Consider the following 25,524-nt stretch of genomic DNA (forward strand, 5'->3'; position numbering starts at 1 on the left):
TTCGTCCAGATGGATTAGGACGGGTCATGAAACAAAATAGATCTGGGTTTGAAAAAGTTTGAAGGAAAAAAAAATTGGGGATGGTGGGGATGCGTAGAGAGAGAAAATTTTGTATTTTCAAGTCATTTTCTTAACATATACAAAAAATATCTTAAGCAGTATAGTAAAAGGAAATATGACAAACCCTACTATTGAAAGGACAATTGTACATGTTGTTGGAACAATTAGTATAGTACTAATAGTAACTAAATAAAAGTAAAAAAGGAGCGAAACTTCTGGACTAGTATCCTACTTTCGAAGCAAATTCTTTATGGTTAAAGAATCTCTTTGTAGTTGCTTTGAAACAATTAGAAGATTTTCTATGTGATAACGAGCTATTGGGTGATTCTCCCACCAAATCAATATATATTTGAATATAAATTTAATTGATATCATCGATCTCATAAGTAGCATACCAAATCCCATCAATCGAATCACTTTTCGAAGAATCACTTTTCGAGAAATACGAGACATCTAAGTCATACAAGTAATAAATCCAAACGACATCTAACAAACCAAAATTGAATAGTAACGCTTAATAAGACAAAAAATGTTAAATTACTAAAATACCCATACGTATACAACTGTGAGTGGTAGTATTCATGGGGCATTTTAGTAATTCAACATTCTCCAACTAGGTCACATTAACTACTACTGTTATACTAATAGTCAACTCTGTTTCGATCAAGTAGATTATTCACCATTTTAGTAGGCCACTAGATTTCAATCGATGGTTCCGCTTTTGCTGTTTTGCCTTTGAATATCTTGAGCTTAAAACCTATTTACAAGGACATGCCTGTCAAAAATGTACCCATGTCTTCGCTGGTGATACAATCGGATAATATTCTTGATGTTGATCTTGAAGAGTTAGCGCCCAATGTTAAACCGTGCCTTAGTTCTTCGTCCTCGTGGAGCGTTATTGAATCGGTTCAGAGTGAGGTGAATTTATCAGCGAATGATATTGGCATTAAGTGCTCATCGAATTTTAGTTCTGTTGCATCCAAATTTGATAAGGCTAGTGGCAAGTTATCGATGGCCGAGAAATCATTCGGCAAGGCTGCACATGAGTTTAATGTTGGCTCAACATCGGTCTTCGATGCATCAACAAAGCTTGATAAGTCTAAAGGTAAGAATCCGATGACCAAGAAGGCGTTTGCGGGATTTGATGAAACAGTGTGCATGATTGGGGGCAAACCGGTTAAATCTATTTTGATTAATTCAAGTGATCCGCCCAATGTCCCGGTCAAAGTTTATGAAACAAACACAATAGAAGAAAGAAAAAAAACGGTTCAGGGGACCGAGAGAAAAATATTTGGTGATTTTATCAAGGATATATTTGAGACCGGGTTCGATTCGATCGGTGTCTTTAGGTTTATAGGTCGGGTTTGGTATGTTGTGGTAATGTGGTATATTTTTAGATTGTTTCTAATCTCCCCTTTCGACATGTGGATTGGATACCCTCTTGGCTTGGTTGCTTGTTTTAGGCTTTTAGTTGTTCGTTAGTTATCGCCGTGAGCTTTTCGTTGAGTTTCATTTATGTTTAGCTTGGTAATTTGTTGTACTTGTACGTTAAAGAGTTTCATCTTTTTGACGACCTCCTGTTGTTTATAAAAGTTTATTATATTTTCACAAAAATTATAATAAAAGAGTAGTGTGTTGAGACATAGTTAATACAACAACATTGAGTTGGGTGTTAATTGCAAACCATATTATAATGTGATATGATTGTGTAATGCATACGTACAAGTTTGACGTAATATAAAAGATGTACATATGATTTCGTCTCGTATTTGTAAAACTGACTCGTTTGGATGAACGATGATGTAGATATGCATTCATTGTTATCTCCACTATGTCTATTAGCACAACGACCTAGAGTTGGTAGCTTTCTATAAACCATACGATACAATTACATTACATTACAATACAATACTATATCATCGTGTAATACTAACTTACACTTACTGGCGTAATATTAAAGATGTACACGTAATTTCATATAATCATACTCCGTATCTGTGCAGCTTGAGCAAGGATAACGTCATACTTTTGTGCTTAATCCATCCAAAGAAATAAGTTGTCAAACCTGAAGTATTATGTGCAAAAAAATAAAATTCACAAATGTTAATGTTAATTAGAGTGATATTAAACTAAAAAGATGCTCAGAGTTGCCTATATTTTCATCTATACAAGATGCTGATGAATGGACCCAACCATTTCTAAAGGCTATATCATCACAGCATGTGCACCAGCCGGGAATCGAACCCGGGTCTGTAACGTGGCAGGGTACTATTCTACCACTAGACCACTGGTGCTTGATGATACGTATCCCATTATAATATACTTATACTTTACACACTATCAATTTCTTTAGTCTTACTTTCAGTTTTGTTTTTTAGTTTTATTTAATTTAATTTAATTTAATACTTTATGTAAAATGTAATGTAAATCATGCTTTGTCCTCTTTCCCTTACGTAAGGCTATTTAAAAGCATTTGGAGGTGATATTTTCACGACCCTTCTTACTTCTTCCACCAAAGTTTCAAACTATTTCCTAAAATGCCTGTATACAATTTATTTATTTTGAAAGCAATAAATTATTGTATGTTTCTATGAAGTTTTACGCTACACATATTCCCTACCATATATACCCTTATATTGCTTCGAAATAAAAAGAAAAGACTACGCCTTATAAATATAATATCACATGATAATATGGAACAACAATTAAATATAATATGGAAATAAGTCCACTAAAACATGATACGGAGTACCAATTGTATCAAAACTAGTTTTCGAACTCTCGCTTCACGCTGGGGGTCAGTTTTCAATGTATTTTATTGTGTATAGTTTGTAAAATTATTTCGTGGCTAACGATCATGGCGTTGAAGCGCAACTCGAGTCGAACTAAAAGGTATATCCCTTCCAATATTTAAATGTTATTTTAAATTAACAATATATGTGCATCTTCGCGTTTCACTATGGAATTGTTGACTTTTAAAAATTTAATGCAATTAAGTAGTTTTCTTATATTAACACTTCGTATGATTTAAGAGTAGAAGATTTACTGAGATATATCCAAAAAGTGACTAAATAATTAAAAAATAATAATAAGACCCATATGTATTTGTTGTTAATAGATGAAAATAGTTACGGAATCTGCGAGTGAAAAATCAACGTGTATGAAAAGTACCCCAAATATTTAGCGTTTTTTAAAAAATTTCAGTTTTGTGTATAGTTAGTGACATTGTGTTCGTAATTTTTTTTCAAATTTAACGATGGTGTCGGAAAAATTTAACTCGTTGCGAGCGAGAAGATATGACCCATTGAATATTTGAGTGGAGTTTATTTAAGATTTTTTATTAAAATGGTGATTTGACACTATACCCCCTATTTTAGGGGTCAATTTTAATTTTTAAACAAAGTGTGGGGTGTTTGTGGTGAAATGGAATTTAGCTAAAAGGGAAAAATAAATGTGAAAAGTCCAAAATACCATTGGTACTATTCATCATTTTTGTCTAATAAATAGTATAGTAGTAAGGCAACTGCAAGCCTCAAAGATAATGCAGCGGCACATTTGATTTACAAGCTGAGACTACAACATTATATCAAAAAAATATTGTGAATGTTCCTCGTCAGCTTAGCAATTTGTTTCTGCACTACTCGAACAATATAAAGTCTACCAAAAATTATGGATTATGGTTTAAATCCATTAGAGTGCTTTCAAAGTTGATATAACTTGTATCCTTCACTTCACCACTCATTTGAGATGTACTTGCAAAACATGGAATATAACTCTGAGATGATTCAACAAGCTCAAATTTTGAAGGCTCACGTGCGGTAGAAGTTATTCCCTTTTTCTTTTTTGATTTTGGAGGTCTCCCTTTCGAGCGTTGAATCATCGAATCGAATAATATATCGTGTTCGTTCACAAGTTTACTAAGCATTAAACTAGCATATTCTTTCTTATATTTGGGTCGTACTTTACTCTTTGAAACCAACTCATTAACCAAGTTAGCAAAACTTTCACAACCATCATTTTGAGAAAATTCATCCGGGTTCAAAGATATCGTATCAATCCTCCAATGTGGATGAACAAGCTCCAAAGAAAGGGCCGTTCCTTACAAGTTTTCTATCACGTGAGCACATGGAAGTCTCATAGTTGTCGTAAAATGACCGAAGCCTTTGTACCTATAAAAATACATAAATAATAAAGTCCAGCAATATCAATGTATAACATATATACTGCCATTACCATATACATCAATTTATAATATCTAATATTACCTTTTTTTAATAGTGGGTATTGCTTGTAGGTTGATCAATCCTAGATTTGATCAATCAAGGATTGAGTGCAATGAGGGGTGGAATGGGGTGTTGATATTCTTTATGGGACTTTATGATCATCATTCACTAACATCGAGTGATCAATCAACATGTCTCGATCTTGATGGATTTACCTTAACCAAACTTGTGATGATTTCTCGGGCAAAGTCACGAGTAATTCACAATGGCTAGAGCAAAACTCCCAAAATCAACCTAAAATGAGAGGCCAAGCTCCCTATTTATAGGTTTGGAATCTTTCCGGACGCAATGTTTGCGCAAACCATCTTGAACCGCAGTAAATATGCGAGATGCTTTCGCAGTCTTTGGTTTATGCGGGCTTCCACAATGTAATAATGTGATATGCGCAGTCTTTGTTATTTCACGCAACTTTGATTGCACTTGCATTTTCCTTTTGCACTTAAAATATTCATATACATGCCTATGTATATGATCATAGATCTCCTTCATAGCAAATTTAGATACATGAAACATGAGCTCTCGAAACAAAGGCAAATGGCAATCACGAGGAATCTGAATTTTTTCACTTGCTAGTTTCACTCTAACCTCATGAAACTCATGTTCGACTACAAGACATATTTTATATTTCACTTCTTTCAAATCACCAGTAGAAACTTGCAAATACATTTTTGAGTTTGGCGTGAGCACCTTCATCTTCCAGACGGTTGATTCTCACTTCCTAGAATCTTCTTAAACGCATTTAGTGCCCAAATATAACTTTCTTCATCTTCTCTTTCAAGAAAAGCAAATGCAGAGTAAAACGAGGTATTGAAACATGAAACTCCAATGATATCAAGCAGAGGCATGTGATATCTATTAGTTTTGTAGGTACAATCCATCACAAAGTATCAACCATTGACCTACTTAAAGCTCTTCACCTACTTCACCTACTTGAAGCTCTTCAAATAAGGCATCAACCATTGACCTATTTCCTAAATTCTCCCTACGAACTTTTGCATTCAAGTTGTAAATCGTTCTAGAGGTAGCCGGGAGATAACCACTGAGCTTAAATTAAAATAAAGATACACAACATTCTAATAAATTAAAACAAGTAGAATCAATATTTGAGTAAAGCATTACAAACAAGAGATATAAAAATCAAATTAAATGTTTGTAGCTTTTGTGGTGTGTTGCCTTCTCTGCAACATATCTCAGTGTAGGTTGCTTCATGCTGTTTTGTTTGCGTTTTTTCTGCTCGTGTTGTACGGGTTTTCCCGGTTCGTTTGTGGTTTATATATGCTTTTCGAAAAAAATAAAAATCAAATTAAAACGAGCAGAAGCCCATCATTCACTTTATGGTGACATTTAATTTCAGCATCATATCATCATCTATCATATATCAGTACATTATATACCTAAATGAACCCTAATAGATTATAAAATACCAATTCAACAACTATATAAAAGTCAAAGTGATGGTAAAGTGTTACCAGAGAGTTGGAGTTCATTATTGAGTGATTGGAGATGTAATCTTCAAAATTACTATGAGAACAAGCAATTAGGGGATGTTATTACTGATTTTGTAGATGAAAAGAAATGGAGTAGAGAGATAAGGAGTAAATGAGAAATGAAGAACTTGATTTGATCGGTATGTAAATTATCAATATTAAGAATTAGTCTGTATTTTATGAGGGTATTTAAGGAAATTATTTAAAAAATTGGTGGAAGGAGTAAAAAGCATGATGAAAATATCATTTCTGTTATGATAATAATAATTGAGCAAGTATGAAACTATAATAATGTAAGTATGGATAGTCAATTTTGTACAACATTATAGTCAACTTGGGGTCACTTGCATAATATTATAAATACCCATGAGTTATGCTTGTAAAGATGTACCATTTCTTACACTTATAAAGTGTTTCTTTCTTTCTCTCCATTATCATCTTTGTTCTTACACTTCATTATTAGTATTCTTAATCAAGAATCAAACCACTAAAGGTAGTTATAAGCCTACTGAATTATAACACTAAAGGTAGTTATAAGCCTACTGAATTATAACACGTTATCAGCACGAAGTGCTCCGTATAATCAAGGTTTATCTAAGCAAGCACAAGTCACTAATCAAGGTAAGAAATTCTGTAACGATATCTTCTATTATTTATTAGTAAGGTAAATATTATTATCATCATAAGTAAAATTATATTTCTGTAATCTAAATTTTATTAACTTCACTAACATTTATATTTATGTTATTTAAGTTATATATGGTCGGTTATACCGCCTGAATTATATTTATGTAATCTAACTTTTATTAACTTCACTAACATTTATATTTATGTTATTTAAGTTATATATGGTCGGTTATACCGCCTGAATTATATTTCTGTAATCTAACTCTTAACTTCATTAACATTTATATTTATGTTATCTAACATTTATGATTACTTATGAAATTAATCATTATTTATTTCATGCATACTAATGTTTATTCTTAAAATTTATTATTTATGCATAATATGTTTATTCTCTTAATCTTAGTATTTATACTAAACATATTTATACTAAATGTATTTATAGTAATCGTATTTGTACTAATAAAATTCTTTTATTAAAATTATTATAATATAACGAGTACATAACAGTCGTTAACATCAACTAACGACGTTACAACGGTCATATATACATAACGGTTGTTAACGTCAACTGACGACGTTACAACGACTATATTTTTTAAATATAAAATAAGCATCTCCGTTTTCACATTTTTCACAAATCAATCTTCATTTTCTCAGATTACCACTCTCAAAAAGTTTTTTGTAAAGATGATTCACACAAGGATGATTTTTTCTATTGTATTGGTCATACTAACTATCATCATTTTTGCTAATATACCACGGGATGAACCTATATTCTATCCTGCACTTGTGATTTTATCATTTGTAATCATGTCATTATTCTGTTGTTTGCTACTTATGAATTTAAAATGATTCTAATTTCATTTTATTATTTGTCTATGAATAGAAATTGATTATGATTATGATTTATGTTGTTCATCTTTTGATAATAGAAAATGTCGAATTTGAAAAGGCTTAAATTTGCTCCTTTAAAATCAAGTGGGAATAACTACTTAACATGGGTCATGAATGTAGAAAAACATCTCGAATCAATCGGTATTTTAGAAATCCTGAATGAAAATAACAATTGTTCCGAACAAGATAAAGCAATAGCAAGTATTTTTCTTAGCAAACATATTGACGAGTCCTTAGAATCTACATATTATATGATCGAAGATCCAAGTGTATTATGGAAAATACTCAAAGATAGATACGGTATTAATTATCAAGAAATAATGGTGATCCATGAAAGAATAAAATTGAAGATGTTAGTAGACGCTCTTATAAGAATCCCGGAGATTCTTATTAATGATCTAGTAACGTGGATCATCAGCATAGTATTTCTTGAATACATGAACATCTTGTTTAGCTCTACAAATAAGTCCCAAAAGAAAAGAAAACGAGAGTGAATCTGTTGAAAAATCTCGATTAAATAAACCTTGAGCTACCTTGAGACTTGAATGGTTTGAATTTTCTAAGATGCCTAGCTTGTTATGTATAACTCATAAATAAATGGTTTGAGACCGTAACGCATATGTTTATTAAGTGTTATCTTTTATGTACTTCAGATTGTAACTTATTTGCAGGTAATATAATTTGATTATCTTGCTGAAATATAACTCATTATTTGTTTATCTTATTTGAAGTTTTAGTATGAATCATGCTGAAATACAACATCAATTAAATGGTAAAGACCTATGTATTGCAGATAGTGGTAACATACACACTATGATCAAATCTAAGAAATATTTCATTGATTTAAATCAAATGAAGGAATTATAAATACTATATTAGGTCTTGCAAACTTGATATAAGGAACGAAAAAGGCAAAAAAATTCATATTACCAAATGGTACGAATTTTCTGATAAACAATGCCTTGTTTTCTGATAATGGATATGATTATCAGTCAATGATAATCGAAAATGAGAAATATCTATGTAGCACCAAAAAGCGCATATGATGAAAAGCTCAGCGCATATGATTAAAAGCTCATATGATAAAAAGTGCGTATGATGAAAAGCGCATATGATGAAAAACGCAGCGCATATGATGAAAAGTGCATATGATGAAAAGCACAGCGCATATGATTAAAAGCGCATATGGTGAAAAGGATATATGATTAAAAGCGCATATGATAAAAAGTGCATATGATGAAAAGCGCAGCGCATATGATGAAAAGCGCAGCGCATATGATGAAAAGTGCATATGATGAAAAGCACAGTGCATATGATTAAAAGCGCATATGGTGAAAAGGATATATGATTAAAAGCGCATATGATAAAAAGTGCATATGATGAAAAGCGCATATGATGAAAAGCGCAGCGCATATGATGAAAAGCGCATATGATGAAAAGTGCATATGATGAAAAGCACAGCGCATATGATTAAAAGCGCATATGGTGAAAAGGATATATAATGAAAAACGCATATGGTGATTAATGAAAAATCACATATGGTGATTAATGAAAAGCACATATGGTGATTAATGAAAAAAAAATATTGAGAAAGAATCATCAATGTTTATTGAAAGAATTCAAGGTTATATATATGGACCAATTCATCCATCATGTGGACCATTTTGATATTTCATGGTTCTAATAAACGCATATAGCGGATGGTCTCATGTTTGTGTGTTATTAAGCCATAATATGGCATTTGCAAAGTTTCTTGCACACATTATTAAATTGAGAACACATTATTCTGATTACACTATTAAAAGGATGAGACTTGATAATGCTGGTGAGTTAACATCTCAAGCATTTAATGATTATTATATGTCTACAGGGATTGTTGTTGAACATCCAGTTGCTCATGTGCATACACAAAATTGGTTTAGTTGAATCAATAGATAAACGCTTGCAGCTAATAACTAGACAATTGGTAATGAGTACAAAACTCTCAATATTTATATGGGGACATGTAAATTTACTTGATGCGATATTAATTCGCATTAAACTAAGTGCAAGTCATAAGTATTCTCCATTACCAACTTAATTTTGGTCGAGAGCCAAATATTTTCCATCTTAGAACATTTGGTTGTGCGGTTTATGTTCCTATCGCACCATCACAATGCACTAAAATGGGTCCTCAAAGAAGGATGGGAATATATGTTAGATATGAAACATCTTCAATCATAAGATATATTGAACCCATGACAAGTGATGTTTATACAGCACATTTTGCTGATTGTCATTTTAATAAAATATTGTTCCCTAGATTAGGGAGAGAAATAAAAAATAAAGAAAATGATGTTTCATGGTGTGAACCTCAATTAATGTATCTTGATCCTCGTACAAAAGAATGCGAGATCGAAGTTCAAAAAATAATGCATATGCAAGAACTTGCGAATAAATTGCCTGATGCATTTACAGATATAAAAAGAGTGACTAAATCATATATACCAGCAGCAAATGCTCCAGCTCGAATTGAAATTCCAAAAGCTGGCAATAATGTCACTCTTGAGTCTTTGTCACGTCAGAAACGTGGGAGACCAATTGGTTCAAAAGATAAAAATCCTCGAAAAAGAATATTAGCTGATAATGAGGTAAAAGAACGTGTTCAAGAAGAACCACAAATCAATATTCCTTCTACAGAGGATATTGATGATGTAAATACATAAATTGCAATAAATTATGCAATATTATGGAACCGAAACAAAATGACAAATATTGATTTTTCATATAATCTTACAATGACATCATGAATAAAGATGATGATCTGGAACCAAAACCTGTCATTGCATGTCAAAATAGACATGATTGGACTCAATGGAAAGGAGCAATACGAGCTGAATTAGAATCGCTCAATAAAATAAAAGTTTTCGGATCAATCGTTATCACTTTTAAAGATGTGAAACGTATGAGATATAAAATGAATTTTTATCCGAAAAAGAAATGAGAAAAAAATGAAGTTACAAGGTAAAGCTAGACTTGTAACTCAAGATTTCTCTCAAAGACCATGAATGGATTATGAGGAAAACTTATTCTCCTGTTATGGATGCAATTACTTTTAGATACTTAATCAGCCTAACAGTTTCTAAAAAAAAAAAAAAAATTAGAAATGCATTTCATGAATGTTATTACTACTTATTTAAATGAATCACTTGATAGTGATATATATATATATATATATATGAAGATACCTAAAAGATTTAAGGTATCAGAAGCATCCAATGCAAAACCTAAAAAAATGTACTCAATCAAGTTACAAAGGTCTTTATATGGGTTAAAACAATCGGGTCACATGTGGTATAAACGATTAAGTGATTACTTGATAAGCAAAAGATATACAAATAATCTTATTTGCACATGTGTATTCATTAAGAAAACAACATTCGGATATGGATCATAGCCGTTTATGTCGATGATCTTAACATCATAGGTACAAATAAAGAGATCCATGAAGCCATTCAACTTCTAAAGAAAGAATTTGAAATGAAAGATCTCGAAAAAACCAAGTATTGTCTTGGTTTGCAGATTGAGCATATGCCTAATGGTTTACTTGTACATCAAACAACATATACATAAAAGATTTTAAAACGTTTCAATATGGATAAGGCAAAACCATTAAGTACTCCTATGATTGTTAGATCACTTAATGTTGACACAATCCATTTCGTCCCTGTAAAGATTATGAAGATATTCTGGGACCAGAAGTACCATATCTTAGTGCAATTGGAGCTCTTATGTATCTTACAAATTGTACAAGACTTGACATTTCTTTTGCAGTTAATTTGTTGGCAAGGTTCAGCTCAACTTCTACCAAAAGACACTGGAATGGGATCAAATACATATTTCGATACCTTCGAGGAACTACTGATTTAGGATTATTTTATTCTAACGAATCAAAACAAGATTTGGTTGGTTATGCAGATGCAGGTTATTTATCTGATCCACATAAATCTAAATCTCAAAATGAATATGTATTCCTAAATAGAGGTACTGCAATATCATGGCATTCTCAAAAACAAACACTTGTTGCAACATCATCAAATCATGCCAAAGTGATTGCATTACATGAAGCTACTCGAGAATGTTTTTGGTTGAGATCAATGACACAACTCATTACTGATTATTGTGGACTAGAACGCGATAAAAGTCCAACAACTATCTATGAAGATAATGCAGCTTGCATAGCACAAATGAAAGAATGGTATATCAAAAGTGACCGAACAAAACACATACCTCCTAGATTCTTCTCATACACTCAAAATCTCATTAAGGACAACCAGATTGAAATGAGATATGTTCAATCCAGCAAAAACTCTGCTGATCTTTTCACGAAAGCACTTCCAACTGCTATTTTCAGAACACACGTTCATAACATTGGCATGAGACATGTTCAAAAGATGTAACAGCTGAAGCGATGTCTACTTGAGGGGGAGTCAACTCCATGCTGCACTCTTTTTTCCTTAGCTAAAGTTTTTTCCCACTGGATTTTCTTTAGCAAGGTTTTTAACGAGACAGTAACTTACAGTTGATCTTCAACAAATAAAAATTGCTATCCAAGGGGGAGTGTTATGATAATAATAATTGAGCAAGTATGAAACTATAATAATGCAAATATGGATAGTCAATTTTGTACAACATTATAGTCAACTTGGGGTTACTTGCATAGTAGTATAAATACCCATGAGTTATGCTTGTAAAGATGTACCATTTCTTACACTTATAAAGTGTTTCTTTCTTTCTCTCCATTATCATCTTTGTTTTTACACTTCATTATTAGTATTCTTAATCAAGAATAAAACCACTAAAGATAATTATAAGCCTACTGAATTATAACACTAAAGGTAGTTATAAGCCTACTGAATTATAATAATTTCTCTTTATTAAATAAAGGTTTAATGATTCATGTGTATTTATTCTACGTGTTTATATATGTTCTCGATTAAGTAGAAATAGCCACTAATAATGTCATTTTTAAACATTGAACATTTCAAAAGTAAAACGGTTGTATAATTTAGGTATTGTTAAATCCGTTAAGAGGAAGATGTACGCATTTATTACCAATAGATAAAGAGAGAACAAAGAGAGAGAAAATAATAATAATTTTAGTTGTAATTAGTTAACTACTCATTATCTGCACTTGTTTGCAGGGGCGAAGCCAGCATTCCGAGTCACTAGTGGCACAATAACTTCCACTGTTTTTATTTTTTCTCATTAATACGCGCTTTTTTCTCTCAAATTTATATTGTGTTATAAAACGATTTTGTTGAAACTATAATATAAAATATATCTATTTTACAATATAAAATAACAGAGATTAATGTTAACAATAATTGGATTTTTTTAGCAAGGTCCTACAGAAATATCAATAAGTTGCATTAAAGAATTATATAAAGCAGTTAACTTGTCTTAAAAAATCGAAAATTTTACAATTCATGTTGTACGTAATACCTCTAGATCTAGCTAGAAGCATAGAGCTTGTCTTTTTATAAAATATGTTACTTCCGTATTATATAGTGAAGGTACTTTTGGGTAAAAATGTAAATAAAATAGGGTTAATGTTACATAACTAGTTGTGGAGCCCTCGCTTCGTGCCGGGGGCTCCGTTATAATGCGAGTTTAAAAAAAAATTCTTGATCTATTTTGTATAAAAGAATTTTTTTCGACATCTAACATTGAAGAGTTGTTCCTTTTGTGAAAGTTGCTTCTTTTAGCGTTCGTTTTTTTTTTAATTTAGTTGATCTATTTTGTAAAAAAGAATATTTTTTGACATCTTTTAGTAGCGTTGAAGGGTTGTTCTTTTTATGAAAGTTGCTTCTTTTATCGTTGAAGAAGTAAAGAAGGAAAAAAAAGTTAGTTGATTTTTTTGTAAAAAAGAATTTTTTCGACATCTTTTGATAACATTGAAGGGTTAGTCTTTTTACGAAAGTTGCTTCTTTTATCGTTGGAGACCTTTTTTCTATTAGATATATAGATAATAAAAAAATTTAAGGGGTTTGGGTAGATAGATAAACAAATTTTAAGGGGTCTATGTAGAAAGAGACAAAAATAGAATTCGCCACCTACCAGTTACTTTTCAATTCATCTTCTTCACAAGACACTGCTCCCATTAACCTGAGTTCTGGTGGCACTAGTCAAAATTATGTGGTGCACTACTCAAAATTCTGAAAAATTTACAGTACTTGGACATAATGACTGGTGGCCCGTGCCACCGGTATTATGTGTGTGGCTCCGCCACTGCTTGTTTGTATGAAATTTGAGTGAATACATTGTTATTGTTATTTGCGAAGTGTTAGCTGTTTCGATACGTACCATATTTAAATCTAATTTAGGATTTAAGATTTGGGTTTTAGAGGTTAGTATTTATTGTTTAGATAAAAAAAAAAAAATTTAGGGTGCACTTGGTTAAGGTAGGGGAATCAAGGTTGCAAAAGGCGCGAGACGGGGTCGAGACGGTCGGGTCCTAAAATGGTCGAGATGGTCGAGACGGAGGTCTAGACGGATGTTGACTAACGTTGACTTTTAAATAAAAATGTTATATATATATATATATATATATATATATATATATATATATATATATATATATATATATATATATATATATATATATTACATTACATTATTCCAAACATAAGCATTTCACACATGTTTAAATACTTCAACATTTCAAATATAAAAAAAGAAACCCTAAGTAATAGCACAGCGTTTAATTTTTTTTTATAAAAAAAAAAAAAAACTTGAAAAAAATCAGAAAAACCCGTTTTTCCCCGTCTCGGACCGTGTTTGACCGTCTTTTGACCGTTTTTTGGCCGATTTCCGTTTTTTCAAACGTTTTATGTATAAACGGGACGGGGCACTCCAAAATCCGTCTACACCCCCGTCTTTTCCGTTTTTTACAACACTGAGGGGAATGATAATAGGAATGGTAATTGGAATATAATAGGAATATAATGAGTATTCCCATTGCATTGTTTGTGCTTGATTCGTTCCATCTCATTGATAATTAATATAGGAGATAAATTTATCACTACATAACTTAAATTAATCAAATAATTCAAAATTATAACGATTGGCCAACAGAACACACTCAGTTGCAAAGCACATATTCAAATATTTCATTTGTGATAATTTTAAATTGTCCAAGCTAAATTACTCTTAAACATCAGAGTATATTTAATAAGAAGATTCAGTTTAAATGATGAATTTACATCTCTTTAAATTTTGTTTCTACAAGTGGCCATTAAGGAATTAATTACCAGTTACACTAAATGGGTATAACTTATTAAGAACTACTATATATATTAGCAAAAAAAAAAAAAAAACAAAATGCTCCGTATAAGTTTATACATTCAATAAGTTTGACTTCAATATTTATTTGTAGTTAAGATGTAGGATAGAGATGAGAAAAATATTGGAGAAGGATTTAATTCCTTGATAAAGTTGCAGAGAAAAAAATGATAAAAAGGAATAGAAAAAGAAGAAATGGCTAAAAAGTAGGGAAAATGGGAGAGGTGATAAAGAAAAAGGAGAATAGAAAAAGAAGAAATGGCTAAAAAGTAGGGAAAATGGGAGAGGTGATAAAGAAAAAGGAGAAATACGTGGGTAGAAAGTTAAGGGGAATGCATTCCCCTACTTTTAGTGGGTAATGGTTTGATTATAGATTTTTAGGTAATAAGCATTCATATTACTTACATCCAAATAACTTCAATTATAATGATACCCATTCCTTAGGGTCCATTACCCCCAACCAAGCATACCCTTAAAATCTTTTTTATACGTTTGTGTATTTATTTTTTTACCCTTACATTTATCATTTATCATTTATCATAAATCTAACATATGATAACCGGATATGATGTTTTTGTAATTTTTATCCGATTTAGGGTTTAAGCTTTTGATCTCTAAACTCTAAGCCATAACCCTTAATTTATTTGTGTTAAATACTAAATTTAAACTCTAAATCTGAATCTTAAACCCTATATTTAAACCCTAAAACCTAACTTCTAAACTCTATATATTAGCCGTTACTCCTTATATGTTATACTACATTAAATTAACGATAATTGTAAGGGTATGAAATCAACCCAACACGATACATTACTGACGTGCTTGCGACGTGCTTCAAGCACATTCCCTCTAACACGTTCGAGTAGAAACGGTCTAAGTTGAGATAAAGGAAGTATATTATTTGAAGATTAAAAACATAACATCAAGGTGTTGATATATTAGTTGTGACCTATAAGAGAGGTCATGAGTCGACTCTCATGCCTTACAAATTATTTTCCTTGAAGTTACCTTCCTATTTCATGCGTCTCGGAGTTTTCAAACGTCTTGCGTTCGAATCTCACCCGATAAGGTTTACCACACGTGATGCCCGTATGGATTCGTCGTAGTGGTTTCCTCCCGGGGAGCGTATGAATTGTATTAGATTCGTCCCAGGAAATGATCGGGTGAGTGAGTTACTACATTTCGTTCAGATCCTCGTCATGACTCTAACTGTTGTTAAAAAAATTTAAAAACATCTCAATTATTCTCTAAAAGTTTATTTATTTAATTTTTTAGAAAAAAATAAACGTAATAAGGATTCTAAGAGTTTATTTTTAATTTTATTCTACTCTAAGTATTATTTTTTTTTTGTAAAAGTTTATTTTTTATTTATTTTACTGTATAAATAGACACAAAAATTTAGAACCCCATCCAGTTTGTGGTACTGGTGGGAGTCAAATCAAATGGTAGTAGTGATTGGTACTTCATCTTCTTCATTCTCCGTCTTCATCTCTCCCCGCAACAATTATTACTCCGCTCCCAAGGTATACATACATATCAATTTCTTCTTTTATTTCAATTTCATTAGAAAAATTACAACAATTATGTTTAAATTTCGTTTAAATTCAGTCATATTTCACATACGAACTTGACCTAGATTTACATTATTACTCCTTCCAGAATTACAACAATCAATCTTCGCTTAATTGAATGTTACTAGAGCTTACACTGTGTAAAATCGAGTAAATAAAGTTAATTTCTGTTTTTAATTTTATTGAAATTAGGTATAATATTTTTTGATTTTGTTTAAATTCACTTAACATATTTCACTGATAAAGTTAACCTAAAAATCACATTGTTACCTGTTATATTTAGAAATTGATCCCTTTGTTTGTCGATAGTGTTCGAAATTTCAGTATTAATCTGTTGGATCGTTTACTGTGTGTAAATCGAGCAAACAAAGTTTCAAAATGATCATGTAGTAGTGATGAGTTATTGCGTGTTTACAGTTTTGGTTGCATTGACATTTGCAGGTTGTTCAATGGAACTCTTATGTAGTTAGCTCTGTGAAGTCTCGGTTACGCAATTCGTTATCGTGTGTAAGCATAAATGCAAGTGATAGATTAACAGGTTTTGTGTGTAAGAAGGATGATGAAAATGGGAGTCTGTTTTGGTTGATGAAAAGGTACAACAGAAGATTTGCACTTCATCATGTTGTGCTTTTTAGGAGGAATGGGCGATTATCAACTATGTTACGGAAGCATACTATTAGCCTTCGGAAACTAGTAAAGAGTTCTGAAAAGTTTAAAGATTTGTTTCCGGTTTTCTTTGTTCGGATTGTATTGGGAATGATGCTGTTTATGGCAATTACTGTTCCTGTTAGTAAATCTCCTTCATGTAAGTTGAGTTTTGCTATGTATTCATACTACCTTTTCTGTTTCCCTTTTTACTTGGCGCCTGGAAACCAGCTATTAGGTTTATATTTTGAATCAAAATATTTGAAGCTGTGATGGTCTTTTTGGTTAAGTGTTAGATACTTAAAATATAAACTCAACCATAGTTGGTTACCTTTTTATGCAACAATATTGAAGTTTATTTTGATTTGTTAAGGGTCTATATATATACAGGGGCACTCACTGAGGAGAATCTGCTATTCCTTGAGGCATGGAGAACAATTGACCGTGCATATGTTGACAAAAGCTTCAATGGACAAAGTTGGTTTAGGTACAGAGAAAATGCACTGCGCAATGAACCTATGAACAACCGTGAACAAACATGTATGTTTTTGTAACTATAAATTCCAGCCTTGATAGGATGTTGTTTTGTGTTTGTAGCCTGATTTCTATATTTATGTCTTCATAGGGTTTAATATTCAAAGCATACTTCATTGTTTTTGAATTTTCTAAAGGCGGGAGTTTTTTGTATGCAGATGCCGCAATAAAGAAGATGCTTGGCACCCTGGATGACCCTTTCACCCGTTTTCTGGAGCCTGAAAAGTTCAAAAGTTTGAGGGTATGGAGCTGCCTTTACTTATGTGCATTTTTTTTTCCAGTGAGTTTCAACGGTCCCTCTTTTTAAACATAAAAATATGTTCTATGAAGGCAGTCGGGAACACAAGGTTCTCTGACTGGAGTTGGGTTGTCAATTGGCTACCCAACTGGAAATGATGGAGCTCTTTCTGGACTCATGGTTATTTCAGCTTCTCCAGGGGGGCCCGCAAGTAGGGCTGACGTGTCGCCAGGTGATGTAATTCTGGCAATTGATGATACTAGTACAGAAACAATGGATATTTATGATGCAGCTGAGCGCTTGCAGTAAGTTATCACTACCTTATTGTTGCCCTACACTAGTTTCTTATCTATAATTGCCTTGTATTAATACGAGGATATTTTCCGAATTCTGATACAGTTATCTTGACCAGATTCTTATAATTCATTTTTGGTAGTAAATACTTGAATCCTAAAGTTATAATGTACATCAAATGACTTGCAGGGGCCCTGAAGGAAGTGAAGTACAACTAAAAATACGAAGTGGACCCGAGATAAAGCATCTATCCTTAACGTATATCCGTTTGTGTTCTTTCCTTTTAATTTAATCATAAACTTCATATTTGTGTATAGCTTTGTTAATTATAAGAATATGCAGTTTTATAAAATTAAGGTGGGTTCCTTCTTGGAATTTCTCGTCCTGAATAACAGTGGCAAGATGGGGGCACTATTAAAGGTCGGGTAAAAGGTCGTTTGGGTTGACGCATAACACTGTTTATCTAAATTTAAATGAATAGTTTGGGTGTCAAACAAAATAAATAACTTATTACGAGTATCTGAGTAGTAATCTCAATAATGAGTAAAATGATATAGAAGTATGCAGTAGTGCATTTTTGGAAACTTTCAACCCTTTTGACGTGTGGTATGTTAATTTTCTCTTTAATATTAGGGTTAAGTGGATGGATGGAAATGCAATTAACTAGGTTCATGCATACGTATTGTCTGTCAAAATATTAGGGTGTACATTGTGTGTAAAAATATGTATTTTGGTGACATGACAACTTGTAAAGATAGCACGTGGCACCTTATATAGACGACATGCCCGTGAAAGTACCATAAGTTACTTACAATAGCAAAAAGCAACAAGCTTCTTACGCATAATATACGCCTGAGCAGTTGGGTATTGGGTAAAATACTACAAATGTCATGCCTAACCCTTTATATTTCATTAGAGACATCATAAAACTTCACTTTTTACCCAAGTTAAAAATTTTCATTTGGTATTTTGGTGCTATTCTGTATTCTCTGCAGTCTCTAAACTGATATTGAGCTTAACATCATGTGGCATGTAGGCGGGAAAACATTTCATTGAATCCGGTTAGGTCAAGAGTTTGCGAAACACCTGGTATGGGGAAGGGTACTTCCAAGATTGGATACATAAAGTTAACATCCTTCAACCAAAATGCTTCCGGTATAGTGACCGTTAATTGCTGTAATAAAGTTGATATTTCATAAACCTATATATAATACTTAACTATATTCCTCTTTTAGATCTATTCATTCCTTTTTTTCCCATCAATAATATATATGAAGATTACAACTATTTGCTTACCTTACCTCTCCTACATGATCACTAAAAATATCGAAACACATATGTATGCTATAAAGTGTTGTGGAACTCGGATCTACTCGGCGAGTACTCGGTTTTTGCAACTCGTGAGTACTCGCCTAGTTCTCAGCCAAACTTTGTCAAACTCGTCCAAAACTTGGTTTACTCAGAAAATGGGTCAAAACTCTGCCAAAACTCTGAAAATCAGTCAAAATTGGTCAAAGTCAAACTTGGTCAATATCCGAGTACTCCCGAAGTAGCGATTTTTGAAACTTTTGATGCTATTTCCTATTGAAAAGAAAAAATGCCTGTTAACAAAGTAACCATTCCAGCTGCTGTTAAGGAAGCTATCGAGACTTTAAGGAAAGAGAATGTTGACGCCTTTGTTCTCGACCTACGCAATAATAGGTGATACTTTTTAAAATAACTATTTGTTGCGGGCTTTTGTTTGTATACTTATTATGATTTCTAAAAGATGGTTAATATCTGATGCAGCGGTGGTCTTTTTCCTGAAGGAATTGAGATTGCCAAGATCTGGTAAGCCTCTAATAAGATTTCTGCCATATGTTCAATCCATTTTATAACTTTTTGTTGGCTTATAAGTTTTGAAAGTAGTAATCATAAAAATACCTTCCTTCCTTTAATTTGAAGTTCAGTTTTAGTGAAAAATGGCTTTAGTGAAAATTTTCCAAGGTGCCAATATCAGCTCATTTAATTTACATTTGTGTAATGTTTAATTTGCTTGGGTAGTTAAAAAACTTGGTCAGAAGGAAACATGTCAAATGGGTTAAGAGAGTTCAAATTTGAATGTCGCCTAAAGAGCAAGTGTTTTGGGTCATTCCGAAGTGACGTGTTAACCAACCCACCCAATTTGACCTCTACAAAAGTGGTATCAATCTTACAAATTCAAATCTTTAACTATTGCCATTGATACCACAGTATTCTAAAATTGTCATATATTCATTATTCTAACAATTTTTAGCTTCTCATGAAACATATTGTATATTCTGCCCAATATTTTTCACCAATGGGAATTTGTTTACATTTTGAATTATAATAGTATTTGTGCAAAGTTCTCATATTAAAGTCGATGTAAACCAGGTTGGACAAAGGTGTGATTGTGTACATCTGTGACAGTCGTGGAGTTCGAGATATATATGACACTGATGGGACCAATGCAATAGCAGCTTCAGAGCCTTTAGCCGTACTGGTAATGCCAACAATACTACCTTTTTATCTGAAGTATACATGTTTGATGATCCAAAACACTTCTACGGGAAAAAAAAAAATATTTATATACAATTAGTGTCTCAAATATAGTTACAAACGTTAAACCTATTCATTTAATCTCTTTTAGAAAGTGTATTTAGTAGCTTTTGCATGAAAATCTACCAACTTGTTAGACCCATTTGATTTTTTTTATAGCTATTATCTATTTTACTCGTATGACCCTGTAGAGATATAAAACATAACCTCAATTGACCCATTTGACCCTTGTTGCTATATTTTATTTTACTCATGCACTATCATTTAGGTTTTAAGCTCTGTTTTATAGGTGAACAAAGGGACTGCCAGTGCAAGCGAGATCTTAGCTGGTGCATTGAAAGATAATAAGCGTGCAGTGCTTCTTGGAGAACCTACTTACGGAAAAGGGTAATAGTTTCAGCATAATGCTTTTTTTTATATCATTACATTCATATAAAGGCATAAAATTATTTTTTTTCTACAGAAAAATACAATCGGTTTTTGAATTGTCTGATGGCTCTGGCTTGGCTGTCACCGTTGCTCGTTATGAAACTCCTGATCATATCGACATCAATAAGGTTCTACTTTTGATCATCTACTTGTGAATGGGTCATTTTGGATTATGTTTTATCTTAAATGGCACAAAGTAAACAATCTATATGAATCAAGTCAAACGGGTCAAATGTAATGGAAAGTGTATATTAATGAATACAACCTCGTTCATTATAATAAAATAAAATAGATTAGATTATCAATGTGGTTTAAATCTGGTTGACATGTGCTAAATTGACCTTTTTACCCTTCACCTATGTAGGTTGGAATAATTCCCGATCATCCATTGCCAGCATCTTTTGCTAAGGATGATGATGGTTTTTGTGGTTGCATTGGAGACCCTGCTTCTGGTTGTTTTCTAAATAAAGTTGGATTATTTTCAAGATGATTACAGTTTTAATGTACGATTGTTTTTCGCTCATTCACTTGTTAGTTAATTTTGTTCCAACAACCGTAACCATGATCATCTGTATAGTTTTGAAGGAAATTGGAAAAAGTGAAGCGAAAGTTCTTGTTGTAAATTACTAACAACTGATGTTCTTCAAATTAAGAATTAAAATTGGTGTTCAGTTGAGTGTAGTAGTTGATAGTTATCGAGTCTTGACCAATTTACTTGTAAATAGTTCCCGAGTTTGGTTATGTTTATATCTAATGGGTGAAATGGACAAAGTTAACCTTGTTTAGAACACTATCTCTTGATCTCCTTTGCTTTCCCTTTAAAAAAAATCTCAAGAATGCAGCGTTAGTGCGAACAGAGGCGAAACTGTGTGGGGGCAGGGGCGGCGGCTCCCAGTGGATTTTTTTTCAGTGTAAAAATTTTGGGTTTTTCGACTTTGTCCCCGGTGGATTTTTTTTTGCGCCCCAAAACCTACATATTTTGCTCTAAAACCTTAAAATTTTGCCCCAAATTCTCTAACTTTTGCCTCAAAATCTTCAAATTTTGCCCCAAAATCTTCAACTTTTGCCACAAAATCTTCAAATTTTGTCCAAAAAAATTGCTATGGATTAAATTTTTTTTTTTTACCCCCGGTGAAAAAAATCATAGTTTTGCCACTGAGTGCGTAACACCTTGTACTCCGTATTAGTTAATTTACGGTAAGGTTTTGAACCCTAACAATAATAGTATAGGTCAAAATAATCTATTTGGCAAGTTTTTAAAATGTATGTTCGATAGTAACGAACGTCCTTCTAAAGCAAAATAATGAAGCTAGCTACACGGAATTTAGAGGCCTCGGGAACAATGATAATGGGCGAATGGTTTGTGAGGGGCGAAGGGTTGGTGATTTGCTTAGTAACTTCTAAATTTGTTTGATTTATATATAGATGTTGAGGTTTCAAGTGAATTTCACATGGTTCAATGTTCTACCTCGTAAAGTTAATATCTTTATATGGAGACTAGCATTGGATAATGTGATGACCCGGAAATTTCTGACCAAATTTAAACTTTATCTTTAAATGATTTAATGTTTTCGACACGATAATCAAAGTCTGTAATGTTGAGTCTCAAAGTTTTGGAACTATATTCATGTAATCAATCATTCTTTGACTATTCTCGAAGATTCACGAACAATATATATATAACTTAATGTGCATATATATATATATATATATATATATATATATATATATATATATATATATATATATAATTTCAAGTTATTTAGTAAAAGATATTAACATTCGATTATTGATTCGATTAATATTTAGATAAGTTAACTAAAACGTTTAAGATGAAACAGTAAAACACTAATTTGCTACAGTATTTTCGAATTGCTACAGTACCCGAAAAGCTACAGTGTTTTCGAAAATCACTATTTGCTACAGTAAAAAAACTTTGCTACAGTAAAACACTATTTCAAAATGAAAATGTATATATATTATATATATATATTAACAAATAGCGAGACGATGATTTATAGAAGTAAATGACCAAAACACTCGAATGTTTAAGATATACTTTGAGTGGTATAGTTTATGGATAATTTAAGGCTATATTTTGACAAAGGTACGTGACACGAAACGTAAAATGCAAGTTTTCTAAATGTACGAAAGGATATTCGAAAAACCGGAAACGGGACATAAGTCGAGTGACGACGTACGACATATCGGAACAAAAATTACAAGTCAACTATGCACGTGAATTTAATATAATATATAATTAATTATATAAATTATATATATTATATATTAATATTTAAATTATGTCGACAAACAAGAAAACAAAAATATGTGAGCTGGAACCTCAGGCCATGCGATCGCATGGCCAATGCTCCTCAGACCCATGCGATCGCATGGGGACAATTTTCAGGCCTCATCTATAAAAGCTCGAACATTCTGCTTCTGATTTCATTTCATGATTACTCCGTAAGTATTTATTATTATTTATTATTATTATTATTATTATTATTATTATTATTATTATTATTATTATTATTATTATTATTATTATTATTATTATTATTATTCTTATTATTATTATTAGTATTATACATAAAATACTACGACGAGGTCATGAGCGTGTCACTTTCAAAATGGGTTTTCGAGCGGGAAAGAGTTAAGGAAACTATGGGTTATAGCTATGGAGGTTATGGGTAATGTACGTGGGTATTATTGGCAAATCAACCCTAGTGTTTATCATCTCCGTTACGTCTACGTACTTTCCCACAATATGTAGCGACCCGACAAAATCGTCATTGACGGCGCCGTCTACTTAGGTCCCATTACGTGGTCATAAGTTTTTAAAACAACGTTTGACCAAAAGTATGTCGCATTCATTTCAAAAGTAAAGATGTTTCAAGGTTTACAAGGTAGTTTGACAACTAGTTACATAACAAAGTTTAAAGTACAATTTAAACATATGCGACACAAATGAAAGTAGCCAAAAGACGCTCCACGTATGCATGTTTACTCGACATCCAAGCAAGTATCAAAAGTAATGAGCGGAAGCATGTATCACAAAACGTTCAAGGACCTGAGAAAAACATAGAAATCTGTCAACGAAAACGTTGGTGAAATCATAGGTTTAAGTAAGTAAGTACAAGTGAACCACAAGATTTGCAACAATGATGTAATAGTAATACATTCCAAAAGTTTGTTTCACGAGCACCCAATTATCAATGCTTAACATTCCTTCCATAGAACCCCATCACAATAGTGTTAGAACATACAATGTTTCTCGAAAATATATTTCATTCGTAAACGGTAGCGAACCGTTTAAATGAGGGTTTGTCAAACCCATATGGCCATATAACATAAGTTCTCGCTTACACCCGGCAAGTGTAACTAATGATAATCGAATTGAGGATTTTTGTTCAAACTCGTATGTAGAATGTTTGTTTTCCTGTACTTGTGTTCACTTAGTAAAAAGAAACGTTTATGTTTTCTCATCCCAAATGTAAGTGCAAAAGAGTAAAAGTGGGACTATGATCTCACCTTGTGTGCACGAGTAATAAGTACTTCAACAAGTAATGTGTGCAAAGAACAATGCTAGTCTTGACCTAAACAAATAGGTTTATATCAATATTGGTAAACACGATAGGTCAAAGTGTTCAATTAGTCCTATGGCTCGTTAAGACTCGATCATAATAGCATGTGAATCAAATTGTCATGTTTCATGCAAGGTACAAGTATAAAAGCATGTTAGAACGATTGCACAAACATTTGGTTAAGTTTGATTAAAAGTCAACTTAGGTCGGGTCAAAGTCAACGAAAAAGTCAACACGTTCGGGTCGGGTCCCGAACTATTTTTCTGAGGTTTTTAATCATATATGAGCATGTTAGAACAAGTTACATGTGAATCGGAGGTCCATAGCATAGCAAACATTTTCCATAAAATGACCAATGAAGACAGAAGCCTGCCAGTGTATCTGGACGGCGTCCAGATTGTCTGGACGGCGTCCAGCTTTGAAGGCTGGGACGGCGTCCACATATCTGGACGGCGTCCAGCTTTGAAATCTGGGACGGCGTCCAAGGGTCTGGACGGCGTCCAGATTGGTATTCAAGTCTGATGCAGAAAACTTCTAAGTGCACGAACCAAAAACCAAACTAACACATTTTATGATCCGCAAACAACCAAAACATGTATCTTATATCATCGGAAAGGTATTTTGACGAGGAAAACATCTAAACACATTTCATCAATCACATTTACCTTTACAACAACCAAAATCACATTGAATGCCCAATCATTTAATGCATTCAAGTTCATAAATGCAAATCAATGATTCGGCAACCAATTTACATGAATGATATGCCATCTCGAAGGTAATCAAGCATACAATACAACCTAATACTTACTAATAACATTTCATGTCATTCCAAGCATCAAAAGTCCATTTCACGTTCATCAAACCCTAACCCAATTTCACCAAAATCACTAATCAAGTTCATGAAGTTTTCTAAAGCAACCTACACATCAAATTGAAGCTAGTAATACTAGGAACACATTTTATACTTGCACTTTATCATAACAACAA

The 25,524-nt window shown here is 32.4% G+C and overlaps 1 protein-coding gene and 1 non-coding gene across 2 annotated transcripts; one reads left to right on the forward strand and one right to left on the reverse strand.

The window, feature by feature from the left end:
* Window positions 1–2,283: 2,283 nt before the first annotated feature.
* Window positions 2,284–2,354, reverse strand: TRNAG-GCC (transfer RNA glycine (anticodon GCC)). The gene has a single exon. It is a non-coding gene; the product is annotated as a tRNA-Gly (tRNA).
* A 13,739-nt stretch (window positions 2,355–16,093) lies between these two features.
* Window positions 16,094–21,618, forward strand: LOC139876552 (carboxyl-terminal-processing peptidase 2, chloroplastic-like). The gene is made up of 13 exons (XM_071863885.1): window positions 16,094–16,200; window positions 16,690–17,053; window positions 17,284–17,433; window positions 17,586–17,668; window positions 17,762–17,970; window positions 18,149–18,217; window positions 18,996–19,114; window positions 19,585–19,660; window positions 19,748–19,789; window positions 20,354–20,462; window positions 20,808–20,905; window positions 20,982–21,075; window positions 21,312–21,618. Exons 1-13 carry the CDS (start codon window positions 16,120–16,122, stop codon window positions 21,435–21,437), a joined length of 1,620 nt encoding a protein of 539 aa, XP_071719986.1. The 5' UTR covers window positions 16,094–16,119; the 3' UTR covers window positions 21,438–21,618.
* Window positions 21,619–25,524: the final 3,906 nt, after the last annotated feature.

The sequence above is a fragment of the Rutidosis leptorrhynchoides genome, chromosome 11 (assembly GCF_046630445.1).
Source record: "Rutidosis leptorrhynchoides isolate AG116_Rl617_1_P2 chromosome 11, CSIRO_AGI_Rlap_v1, whole genome shotgun sequence".
Lineage (NCBI taxonomy): Eukaryota > Viridiplantae > Streptophyta > Magnoliopsida > Asterales > Asteraceae > Rutidosis > Rutidosis leptorrhynchoides.